At 32.5% G+C, this 13,742-nt stretch overlaps 1 protein-coding gene across 1 annotated transcript; it reads left to right on the top strand.

Annotated features, from left to right (window-relative positions):
* The first annotated feature begins 1,559 nt into the window (after positions 1-1,559).
* LOC111829988 (extensin-3-like) lies at positions 1,560-2,138 on the top strand. Its single transcript, XM_023780308.1, has one exon. It carries the CDS (start codon positions 1,560-1,562, stop codon positions 2,136-2,138), a length of 579 nt encoding a protein of 192 aa, XP_023636076.1.
* The last annotated feature ends 11,604 nt before the right edge of the window (positions 2,139-13,742 follow it).

The raw sequence follows: 13,742 nt of genomic DNA, 5'->3' as shown, positions 1-13,742 counted from the left end.
GGATCCACAATATTAACATCATCAAAATCTATATTTGGTGGGAGCCTTAATAACACATTTTTCTACAACTCTTTATAACACTTTTGTTTATGCTTACACATCGATTTATATTATAGACACTTAATTTCTCAACTACTATTGAAACTAAAATAAAATAGATTTTCTATACAAACACAACATGAGATAGAAAAAAAAAATATGTTGTAGTTGAGAAAATAAGTACGAAATAAAACACAAATAAATTACTTATAAACAAAGTAATAAAATTTCCGCGCGTAGCGCGAGCAACTGAGTAGTATATATATATACTCAGCTCATGAATACCCTAGTCTTATAATGTTTAAAACATGTTGACTATGTAAGTGGGATTTTAGGAAACCCAATCCCATTTGGATTACATTTTATTTGTAATATGATCAGGTCAACATATTATTCATACAAAAGACTATAATTAGTTAATTACTTAAATGGTGTAGTACTTATCTTAATCTATCTAATCTAAATATATATCTCAGAATAGCATATTTCTATAGACATCTTAATTCTCATTGTTTTTGCAAGGAATTGTCATTTTTTATTTATATGTGGTAAATTTTGGATATAATTAACAACCGACAAATGAAAAATTGTATATGAAAATAAACCCTACTAATTAATATCGAAGGAGAATGTGAAAAATTAATAAAATCATATATCAAAAGAAAGAGTGTATAGAAAAAATTAATACTCTAAAATTAAAACCATAAAATTATTTATTTATTTTTTGTATTTTTTATGGCATGATAACAACGATTAATATGGTATTTTAGTGTTAGTATTTTTCTGGGCTAAAGAAAAAACATTTAGACTAATTCACCTAAACTAGTATACATTAAGTTTTCATTTTTTAATTTAAAACAAAGTTTAAAGTTTATTTGGATATACATATATGCAAAATTAGTATATGTAACCTTTTCTTTTAGTTTTACTAGTTGGTTAATATTATGACACATGTCACACAATCTACTCGACAAAATTAATAAGTACATTGATCATGTTAATGACTAAACTTTAAGAAACCAAGCTAATTCTTTTTAAGTAAAATTACAACCATTTGGCAAATTTACTCAAAAGCAAAGCTCAAAATTATGTGTCACGATAACATTTGTATTTAAATCTACAAGATGTTATATAGAACTAGAGTTTACAAATTCAGTGATAGAGAAATCAGAAAGAAAGTTCCTTTTAAACGACGTCCAGTTTAAATTGAAAATTTCAAAGTCTACATAATTGTAATTTAAATTATGGTAAATGATAGTTACCAAAGACATATTCTTCCCTAATCTCTCTTTAGATTTAGACAAAATCAGCATAACCAAGTTTGACTTATGAAACAACATAACAATATTGCTCTAAGACGCTTTCATAAACTTCTATAAACAACATAACGTTGTCACAATGTGTGCTATATAAACTGCTTCCTTTTGATTACAATTCATTCAAACATAAATCAGTTTAGAAATAAAAATCATACTAACAAAAAGCAAAGTCTAGAACAAGAGCAAATAAGTTTAATCGATATGGCCAATCCTAGTAATTGGCCATCTTTTCTTATGTTGGTCTTGGCCTTGTATGCCATTGCTGCTCATACAAGTGCCCAATACACATACTCTCCACCATCACCACCTCCATATGTCTACAAGCCACCAACACCTCCTCCATACGTCTACAGCTCCCCTCCATATGACTACAAGCCACCAACGCCTCCTCCTTACGTCTACATCCCTCCTCCATATGTTTACAAGCCACCAACTCCTCCTCCCTACGTTAACAGCCCTCCTCCATATGTTTACAAACCACCAACGCCTCCTCCCTACGTCTACAGCCCTCCTCCATATGAGTACAAGCCACCAACTCCTCCTCCCTACGTCTACAGCCCTCCTCCATATGTCTACAAGCCCCCAACCCCTTCCCCTTACGTCTACAGCCCTCCTCCATATGAGTACAAGCCACCAACTCCTCCTCCCTACGTCTACAGCTCTCCTCCATACGTTTACAAGCCTCCACCATCACCTCCTCCTTATGTCTACAGCTCTCCTCCATATGTTTACAAGCCTCCACCATCACCTCCAACCTATAGTTCTCCTCCAATATACTAAACAAACATATCATGACAGTTTCATTTATCATCTATTATAGTCATGGAATAAATATTTCTCTTTCTAAATTTTCATAAATGAAATGTATTAATGTGGTCATAAACCACGTGCATTCTTTGTTGTGTGTTTGCATCTTTTGATGTTGTTTTTACACTCTAAAAATCGATATACTTGTTCTTCATTTTTAAATGTCTAATAAACTCAATAAATTGTATTGAAACAGATTTAAATAAATCCACTACACTTGTGGCATCTCAAAGTTTCCCAAACTATGGATTTGAATATTTATATATCTCAGCTTATAGAAAACCTGTGTTTTGGGACTACTTGTTGTGACTCTTTTTCGGTCGCAAAAAAGAGCGACGCTATAGTGACAATTTTACGGCAAATAAGCAACTATAGCACATCCGTATGGAAAACCGTTGGTAAGTAACGACGAACATTTAAAGTCTCGAAAACGTCTCTTATTTGCTTCTATTTGGCAACTATTATGCGACTAAACAAAACTAGTCGGGAAAGGGTCGCTTTTAGAGACTAATTTGTGACGCTTTTAATAGTCGGTAGAAGTAGTCGCAAATAATTCACAAAAGAGCGACGGGGTTGCAACTTCATCTAGTTGTCACAGATTAGTGGGAAAGAGGTAGTCAAATCTTGTTACAAACTTTGAAAATGTGAAAGTTCGGTACTGTTAACTATTGCGACGCTGTTTGCTATAGTACAAATTAGTCGGTGAAGATGAAGTTTCTGAAGATGAGTAATTTCAATATAAAATATTTTTTTAATGCTTTGTAAAATATAATTTCTAGGACGCTTTTGGGGGTCACAAAATGATTGTTTTCTTGTAGTGTTATAAGGCAAAGGTTACTATCAACATGATTTGTTTATATATGAGTATATCTATATAGCGAAGAATCAATATAAAAGAATGAAATATATACTGGCATCTCGGGGAGATTCTTTATAGCTGGAATGCATGTCAACTGTTTTGGGACAGTGTCGGTCGACACCATAAATTTTGGTTTGAACGGTTTAGTTTTAAATCATCGGTTTGGCTTGGAATTGATTGGGATGAAACCCTAAGTCATGTTAAAACTCGAGCAGCCATTATTTTGGGTCAGTTTTTATCTACTGTCGCTTTCGGTGAGTTCTGATAGAGAGAGAACTTGATAGTTGGTTTATGAGGCTTAAAAAAGAGTTTCTAGAGGTTTTTTGTGACTGTTTATTTGTGTTGTAAGCAAAGGTTTGAGGAGATTCATGGCTGTTAAAGCAAGAAGGGTCTTGTTCTTGCTGTTTCTTCTCTGTTTTGTCCTTCCTTTCAATCCATATCAAAGATAGTGTATGATCATGCCTGATCAAAGCATGTTTAACCCTGTTGATGTATATTTGGTCGATTAGATAGCTAGATATTTTTTGTGGACATGTTTATGTGTTTTAGTTGCTGCTATTGCATGTTTAAGTGTTAGGGTTTATGGTTGGAGCTTTGGAGGTGGTGAATTCGTTCTCTGGATAGTGAGACAATTTCAGGACTTCTGCGGAGGAGCTTCGGCCTCCTTCCTTTCTTTGGCCCTTATCGGTTGGGAGAAGAGTTTGTTGAATAAGAGTTGGAATCTCGGCGACCAGATCATCCACAAAATCCACAGCGCTAGAGGAAGGGTAACTCCTGAGGGGGGAAGACATGTCAGCTTGTTTACCTTAGTTAAGGTATCATGGATCGATATTAATTATGTAGCTTTCAGATCCAAACTGAACGGGGTGGAATCTCAAACTTTTGCAGCATGTAGGCAATGGAAAAACAAGTGGAGAGTTATTTTTGAAGCTCCGGAATGGGGATACAAAGCCGTTAGACAGACTTGCCTCTTGATAAGGTTTTCTCCCACATGTAAAGCATTTTGAGCCATTTTCCAGATAAGATGTTTAGTTTTTGGGAAACTTTTGATTTTCCAGATCACATAGCACTAATTGAAACTATCTATGGGATTTAGATTTTGCACAAGTGGTCCTCTGAAACTAATGTGTCTGCTAAGGCTTCATAGTAGCCAGATTTTGTATTATAAACACCAGAAGAATTTGGGAGCCATGCCCACATATCTAGAGCACCTTTCTCGCTTGGCCGAAACAGAATAATCTCTTCCACATAAGCTGGTAATAAGTTTTTGAGCAGGTCCTTGGGATTCCTTGGTTGGAGGTCTCATTGGTTGATGTGGGGATGCTAAGCAGAGCCAAGGACTATGCCACACAGATACAGAGCTACGTACCCGATCCAATGATTCTACCTAGTTTAACTTTAAATGACCTCTACCAAGGCAGATGCTGCGCTGGCCATGAGAAGCCGAACCTAGAACTTGATGTTCTAGGAAATCAGAGTTGTTATAGTACTTTCCCAAAATAAATTTGGCCAGAAGGCAAGATGGTTTTGTGAGGATCCTCTAGCTTAGTTTAGCAAGAAGGGCATCATTGAAGGTACTAATGTCTCTGAACCCAAGTCCACCATCTCAGAAAGATTTTGTCATTCGATTCCAAGAATTCCAGAAAATTCCAAGAATTCCAGAAAATTCCAAGAAATTCATTTATGGTGTTACACATGGTTGAAGGGCGGAGAGAAACAAAGAGTGTATGTCTCCTTCTTGGGAGGTAAACATTTGTTGATAGAAGTCTATGATAGCTTTTATAATGTCTTTTTCTTCAAAAACTGAATTACCATCAGCAGATTCCATCACAGAAATATTGTTTATAGCTCTTCTTCCTTTGGTAGCTATGTGGAAATACCCTGATTTTTTGTCCCCAAAGGCCAACCAAAGTTGTATACTCCTCTATTTCCAAAAGGCCTCCTCATTCTGGTAACCTTTGGTTAGTTTCTGGTTGATCTTGTTGATCTCATCATGATTATCAACACCTTGACTCATGTTTTCTTCTAGAGCTTGCCTCAAAACATTGATCTCCCTTTCTTGTTGTTTTTAATCCAACTATTTCACCCTACTAGGCACTATTAAAAACTGATAACATTACCCAAAATAATCAACTATCTATAAGCTTTCAACCAGAGTCCACGGCCACCAAAGTTTCCACGTTGATCAAAGTATAGGTTGGCTGGTTGGAACAGGATGCTTGAAATTATGCATTCGAGAAAGTCAGTGAGTGATAAACAAGTTGGGGCAACAAAATAGGTCCACGTCTAGAGTTTCTCAAGAACACAACACAAGATTTGTATCAATGGGTAGTTATGAGTACCTCTTTTTGGCTTTTCTTTGATATATAAAGTAAAACATTACAAGAATTAGAACTATTGAGTCCTAGGAGGATAAGGAGAGATTAAAAGAGATAACACCAATCCTACAACCGAATTTTCCAATAAACCCCAAAACCAAAACTGAATACATAAAACACCAAAACCATTGACTTCTAATCCAAGTCACGTTGATTAGGCCCTTCTCGTACGTACGGGCCGATCCGATAACACAGGCCCATCAATACCCTCCCCACAAAGAATAACCTTGTCCTCAAGGTTTAGAACAAAGTTCGGGAAGCTGGCTCCCACTTCCTCCTCGTCCTCCCACGTAGCATCCTCATTACACAAACCTCTCCATTTGATCAACAATTTGGAATGTGCCTTGCCGCCTACATGAACCAGCAGCTTGTGGAGCATGCTTTCAGGCTGCAAATTTAAATAACCACTCTCTCACAGCTGCTCATCTTTCAACCGAGTCTCTAGTATTATCTTTTCTTTCTCCTCAGTATTGTACTCTTCCAACATCTCTCATGCTTAGTTGTAATCATCTTTTAGCTTCTTGTTTATTGCTTTTCCAAACAAACCGTTGATCTATTTGTGCTCTCGGGTCAGCGTCTGATATGCAGCTTCTTGCTCTAACAACGCTTTATGCATATCGTTTATCTAATAGAAAGTATTTATAAGAACCTAAGATGTGTATGATTTAGGGAATGTTTTTTTATGATTTCCAGCAACACACAAAATAAGAAAATTTATATTCTAAAAAGACACGACTCGCCATTATCACAGCTAATATTCACAAATTTACCTTTATTTGGCGTAAGAAATATAGTTAATCGAGGGCTAACATTTATATTCAATATTATATACTTAGATTGTAAGTTTCATATATTCCGTATATTATTTTTCATTAAATAATATTTCTATTTTCGGTATATTCTTTTTCCTTTTTATTAATATTTTTGTATATAAAATATTATATTTAAAAATGTTAATTAATGAGATAGAAAAAATGTTAATCAGTGAGATGTCTAATCCCGATTGGTTGTTTAAAATCCTATGTGGACGCTCTCAAAAGCTTATAGCCTCAACTTTGATATAGTATAGACTAGGTTGTGAACCCATGCTACGCGTGGGTTTATTTGATATATTTTGGTAAAATTATATTTGATTGATGATAGTTATAAATTTTTTATACAGAAAGTTAGATTACTATTAAGGCATAAAATTCATTTCAACTACACACTTCAAAAAATCTATAAAATCAATTTTGTATAAGGAATCAAATAAGTTATACAGAAAGTTAGATTACTATTAAGGCATAAAAATTCAATTCAAATACACACTTAAAAAAAATTATTAAATCAATTTTGTAAAGGAATCAAATAAGATAAAAAGAATCATGAATCAATCTTGTTTGTTTCATATTTAATTGGGCACAAACACATATGTCTTCTTATTTTTCCTTAGACACTCATCGTTTTCATATTTTTATATATATATAAGGGCGAAAATAGTTTATGTCACACAAATCACTTAGACTATGTATCTATCAAGTCGTTGGTGAGCAAGAGAGGATGTTGGGGTGGGAACTACAGTTGATCACCAATATTGAGGGTTTGGTGCATTTCCTTGTACTTTTAGATTTTCTCTCTTAGGCGTTTTTTGGGCTACTAATGGTTTACTTAAACAGAAGTAAATCATGTTGTTTCCTTTTATATAAGGTTTAAAACTGTCACCGGTGTTAATCCTCACCACCTCACATGCATAATGGTGCTCTTGCTTGTCTTTGATCTTTGCAACATCTTTCATTGTCTCATTAGTTTGAGACCTAGAAGGAACGACAAACATGGGCAGCATAAAGGTTAATCATAGCTTCATAACTTTATCTGACAATTCCACATCACATATTTATTCACAGTAATAGTTAATAAGTTGATATAGGCAGAGCCGTCGCCAAGAAAAATAAGGCCACAAGCCCAAATCAGTATAAGGGCCAATCTTGTTAATAAGTACAAAAATAAAAACTAAATGATGGTAAGTTTTGGTCGAACTTAGGGCTATAGGAATTATTTAGGATACTCTTACCACTACACTAACAAGAGTTTTGCAAAAATTGAGGGCCGAAAAACTATATATACATATCGGGCCGCAAGCTCATGCTTCATGAACTTGTGCTAAAGGCCGGCTCTGGATATAGGTCAGCATGGACTTATATATGAACTCTACATCTAGGGTGGAAGAGGGCCTAGTTTCAACATCAATGGCACGAAGCATGTCTTCTTTATGCTTTTTTCACTAATATCTTTAATTTCTGCCACTAAACTTGTATTTTGGCCATAACAACCATCTATACTTGATGCAACTTTACACTTAAATGATACACAACATTCTCTTTGTTTCATCATTTTTTCTTTAAACAATCACGACGCCTTTTTATAACACACGTTCCATATAGAGAAAAAGTATGGAATTAGCTGGAATTAGTTTCAAGTGCAACCCAACAAATAAATGGTGTTTAAGAAAACATAAATTAGGTTCAAAATCCAAAATAAAAATGAAGTTATAGTCCTCCAAGAAAACATACACTTCATGCTTAAATTTTTGGGATCATGCTGCTTGACATAGAAACTATGATGATCTAGTGATTTGTGTTGATTCTTAGCATATACTTTCCCGAAATCATAGCGACACCTAGCCATTTTTTCTTGTTTCTGCTTTCATTGATACCTTTTCTTCATATCCAATACTTTTAGAATAGTAATCAACTTTAATTGTGGCTGACGGCTCGGAATTTACAACTTAAAAAATATGATCAAATGTGATGCCTCAACTTATTATTTATACTAAAAAGATGTAGGGTTAATCGAATTTAAATTTTTGGTAGTATTCTTTTTCTGGTTAAAAAATAAGAAGATTAAGAAAATAAGAATGAGAAATGTAAGTTTTATATATTTCATATATTGTTTTTCAACCCAAACTATTTCCCGGAGGTATTTTCATACCCAAACTCGCGTACTCTGAATTTTACAACCCAAACCAGCTTTCAATTCAAATAATCCACCTGAACCACATCAAATTTTGTCGATTTGCAACCTCGACGTTAACTGTATCCCTGCCCATCTTGAAGATTTGGACAATCAAGCTTAAGCTTCTGTAAAAATTAAGAGAAATTAAGCTTAAACTTAAGCTTAATTGTCCAAATCTTCAAGATGGGCAGGGATACTGTTAACGTCGAGGTTGAAATTGACAAAATTTGATATAGTTCAGGTTGGTATTTGAATTGAAAGCTGGTTTGGGTTGTAAAATTCAGAGTACGCGAGTTTGGGTATGAAAATACCTTCGGGAAATAGTTTGGGTTGATTTTCCCCGTTTTCCCGTGGTGGAGACCCTATATTTATAGTTAAATTGTTAGGCTAATCTTCATAAGTTTTACTTTTTAAAATTAGAAATTTACTATAAAAAATATTTAAAATATTTTACATGCATCTTTTATTTCCATATCTCGTATTTTTTTTTCTTTTTTACAAAAAATCTTAAAATAGCAAACAAATATAATTTCAAAATTGTTAACTAATGAGATGTCTAATTACTATTGGTCGTTTAAAATCCTATGTGGACGCTCTCAAAAACTTATAGCCTCAACTTTTATATAGTATATATTAAGTTTTAAAATATTATTAAATATTACCATTAAAGCATTGACTTTACAGTTTCAACTAGCTTTATAAGGGCATCCTTACACTGCCTCGAAGTACTTTAAATAAAAGTAATATTAAAACACATGAATTACAAATTTTGTACATTAAACTAGTAATCCGCTCAATTCATCATAATGGTAAAAAATTTGTGTTATGTATCATACTTTCAAAGCGCTAAAGCAAGTTAAACACTACTTATATGCGAGCTATGCATGGCCAAATTTTGATATTTAATTTAAATGTTTTCTATATTATAACATATAAATAGATTAATTTTTTTGTGGATTTTCAGTAAGTTTGGCACCAAACTCCATATTTTATATAAGTACCAACCTAACTCACTCCCAGCCAAAATAGAATGAATATAGCTCATTGTTCTTGATTGAGACATCTATATCTTTTCCAAGAAAAAAAAAATCAGCTTTAAAAAAAAAAAAATCAAACCTAATAACTAACCAATAATCATGGAAATCATAAGAAATTTGTTTCCATAAAAAGTGTCCTATTAAATTCGAAATTATATATATGTTAACATATTTTAAATATTTTTAGTATAATTCTACTTACTTTAAACTAATATTAGTATATAAATTATTATAATTATGTTTTAAGTATTATAAATATTTAAACTTAATAAAATATTATAAATACTTAAACTCCAAAGAAGATTTAAAATACTATAATTACAAATTCCCCATCTCATTGGGGGCGAAAATGAATCGACAAGCCATGACGTTATATACATACAAATTCTATTCAAGAAGCCTTGTCTGGTAAGTAAGGACTTTGCTCTCAGTAGAAGAAAATATTTAAACTTTATAGAAGTTTAAGTATTATTAATATTTAATTTTCTAAAAACTTTAAAATATTATAAATATATTTACATTTGTACTAAAATAAAAAAAAATTGAAATATATTGACTAGCTATGGAATATTTCTGTTTTTCTTATAAAAAAAATCAAAATTCAAAATTTTAATTATTATTCAGAAAATAAGAATTAATATAATCATCCTAATAATTAACAGTTGACATAACCAATCGACAATTTAAAAAAATATATTGAACTCGTTATAAGGGACCAAACAATCTTGTTTACAACAACTACAAAAAAATGGCAACAACTTTTTATATGGTTTATTCGTCAGTATTTACATCAAACTACAAAAAACGTGAAAGGGGTTTTATGTCTACAAAGGAGGTCATATGATAAGTTTTTTTTTTTTTTGGGTCATCCTGAGATAGTAAGTTATGAGACGAACAAAAAAATGTATAAAGTAGGAACAGTTAGGATCATAGACTCAAGAGTGTATGTGTGTATTAGTAGTGTATATTTACGTTTAATTTGTTGTTCTAAGTAATTTCTAATTGGGAACATCCTATTTAACTTCTCAATTAGAAAAGAGAATTATAAAATCTCTTATCCAATAAATTATAAAATCTCTTAGCCAAACCGGCACAATTCTCCATATATATGGAACGAACAACACGAAAATAAGACTCGTAGTTCTCTATGAACAAAGAACACAACAAGTTATCGTCTAAGCATTCAGCCAAAGAGAGATCTCAGCTCCTCGAGAACAAAACCTTGACAAATCCTTAAGATTGTCTAATGTCATTTAAGATCGGTCTTGGCCACTTTCGATTAGGCTCTACAAGTTCACTTTATTTGTAATCAATTATGTTCATTTGCCGATTCTCGACTCGTCTATAAAAGAGATTGTTCCTACTTGCCTTAAGATCCACAACATACTTGTTAGATTCATAATATACATCAATAGTCACATGCTCTAACCTGATCAAAAATTGATAGAGAAACGATGGTAAAAATGAAGGAAATAGTGGGAGATGGAAAACAAAAGATTATGTGATATCTTCTAGTTTGCTCAACTCTATAGATTTTTTATGCTATCTTATCTTTAGATATCTTTTTCCCGATGTGAGAATACCAAATTTTTTTCTTGTAGTGTCTAGCTATAGGAGGTGGAGCCTTGGAGGATTCACAAAGGTGTTTTTATTTAGAGTCTAAGATAATGCTTATTGCTTAGCCAAGCTTTACAAATTGTTATCTTTTCTCACATTCAAGTCTGTATTTCAACAAGACTGAATCTAATATGGCATTAATGTCGTATAGATACTGCATCTCTCGTTAGTATTAATTCATAATAAGTAGAGAAAAAAAATAGAGTAAGGTATTAGAATGCTTTCCTATAATAGTAGAAGCGATTAAACGTTACAAAATTCACAAAATTGGAATTATAATAAAGATTCCAAAGTTTCTGTGTAAACCATAGAGAAATTTTAAGATTATAAACAATATGTTCATTAGAAGAACACTATCACGGTTGCACAAACTTGGCTAATATGGTTATGTCCAGAATCATGATGTAGCTGTAATTATCATCTTCAACATCATCTACTTCAAGGACACAGCTCGACCGGGAGTTATCTAGCACTGTAGCTGTATAGCCAACTAAATCACCACCAATATCATCCTTCTTCGTTGGAGGAACTATCTCCAATTCACTTGGCAGGGAAATGATAGTCTTACCTTCACCTTTGCACCCGAGTGACACTTTACACGTTCCATCTGAACATAAGTAGCACATTACAAGATGCCACCATTCAACATATAAATCATCAACATTGTTGCTTCCAAATTAATACTCGATAAATTAATATATGTCCAAAATTAGTATTTTTGGTTCAATATATATATCAATAATTTAATTAATGCATCGAAGATACAAGATTCGAAGATGAATTTTTTCTTGGCCGGCGAGACTTGATGCAGCACATAATAAGAATAAATTTAAATAAATGGAAATCTCTCCTAATTATTCGTCGCATGCATCATATCTCGCCGACAAAAAAAAGATTATATCCTCAAATTTTGTATCTTCGCCGCATCATTAATAAAATATCATTGTCTAGATCACTAGATGTTATTACTTATATTTCTAGATGCTCACTGTTTGTATGAATGGAGTTGGTTAAAAGCAAAGGACTAACTGAAATTTCACGCACGAGGCCCTCAACTCTGAGTCGCTGACCCTTTAACTGAGTCATTAACCATACTTCATCAGCTGCAGCATAGGGTAGCATGCTTCATGATCCACTTCACTTGTAACATTCACAAGAAGGTCTGATTGAACCAAACATATATTTATACTCTTAAGTATAGATCAACATAACACACACATAGAGTTTTGAGTATACCTAGATCTTCAACAACAGGATTACAAACCATTATTAAGCTCAAATAATGATTTGATGCGGCTATATCACACACACACATATATATACTCTGCTTATGAAAACCCTAGTCTTATAATGTTTAAAACATGTTGACTATGTAAGTGGGATTTTAGGAAACCTAGTTCAATTTGGATTAGATTCTATTTGATCAGGTCAACATATTATTCATACAAAAGACTATATTTAGTTAATTACTTAAATGGTGTAGTACTTATCTTAATCTATCTAATCTAAATATATATCTCAAAATAGCATATTTCTATAGACATCTTAATTCCCATTTGTTTTGTAAAGAATAGTCATTTTTTATTTATGTGGTAAATTTTGGATATAATTAACAACTGACGAATGAAAAATTGTATATGACAATAAACCCTACTAATTAATATCGAAAGAGAATGTACAAAATTACTAAAATCATATATCAAAACAAAGAGAGTATAGAAAAAATTAATACTCTAAAATGAAAACCATAAAAATATTTATTTAGTTTTTGTATTTTTTATGGCATGACAACAAAGATTAATATGGTATTTTAATGTTAGTACTTTTCTGGGCCAAAGAAAAAAAAATGTAGACTAATTCACCTAAACTAGTATACATTACGTTTTCATTTTTTAATTTAAAACAAAGTTTAAAGTTTATTTGGATATACATATATGCAAAATTAGTATATGTAACCTTTTCTTTTAGTTTTACTAGTTGGTTAATATTATAACACGTGTCACACAATCTACTTGACAAAATTAATAAGTACATTGATCATGTTAATAACTAAACTTTAAGAAACAAGGCTAATTCTTTTTAAGTGAACTTAAGAAACCTTTTATAATTGTGTTTAAGATCATATAACATGCTCTGCTTTCGGACATGAGGGGATGTATGGGCTTCGGTTCATAACCTCTTCTCCCTCCCCCTCCCCACAACTATTTTATGCAATAGGGATGGTCTAATGATAATTGACAATTTAGACATAATTATGATATACTATGTTTTGTGCTCGTTCGTTTCATCGATACTTGCGACTTCAGCAGCACCATGTATTATTGTTTGTTTGGTTGCCGCAGATTGACGCTGTGACGAACACAACATTCGGCGATAAAAAATTTTGAACTTCTATTTAATTATGCGGCCAAAAATTGTGTTGCACCCGTGGCAACCAAGCGAACATGCCCATAATTGATTCTACAATGGCATTGTTCCTATAAAACTGCATCTCTTCTTTATACATTTAATCAGTTTAATTTTTTTCGCTTAAGTAACGACAATTTCAGTGATAGAGAAATCAGAAAGAAACTTCCTTTTAAATGACGTCCAGTTTCTATTGAAAACTTCAAAGTCTACACAATTCAAATTTAAATTATGGTAAATGATAGTTACCAAAGACATATTCTTCCCTAATCTCTCTTAAGATTTAGAC

Source organism: Capsella rubella, unplaced genomic scaffold (genome assembly GCF_000375325.1).
Source record: "Capsella rubella cultivar Monte Gargano unplaced genomic scaffold, Caprub1_0 scaffold_6, whole genome shotgun sequence".
NCBI lineage: Eukaryota > Viridiplantae > Streptophyta > Magnoliopsida > Brassicales > Brassicaceae > Capsella > Capsella rubella.
The sequence above is the reverse complement of the archived record's forward strand: the minus strand, read 5'-3'. Positions and strand labels throughout refer to the sequence as shown.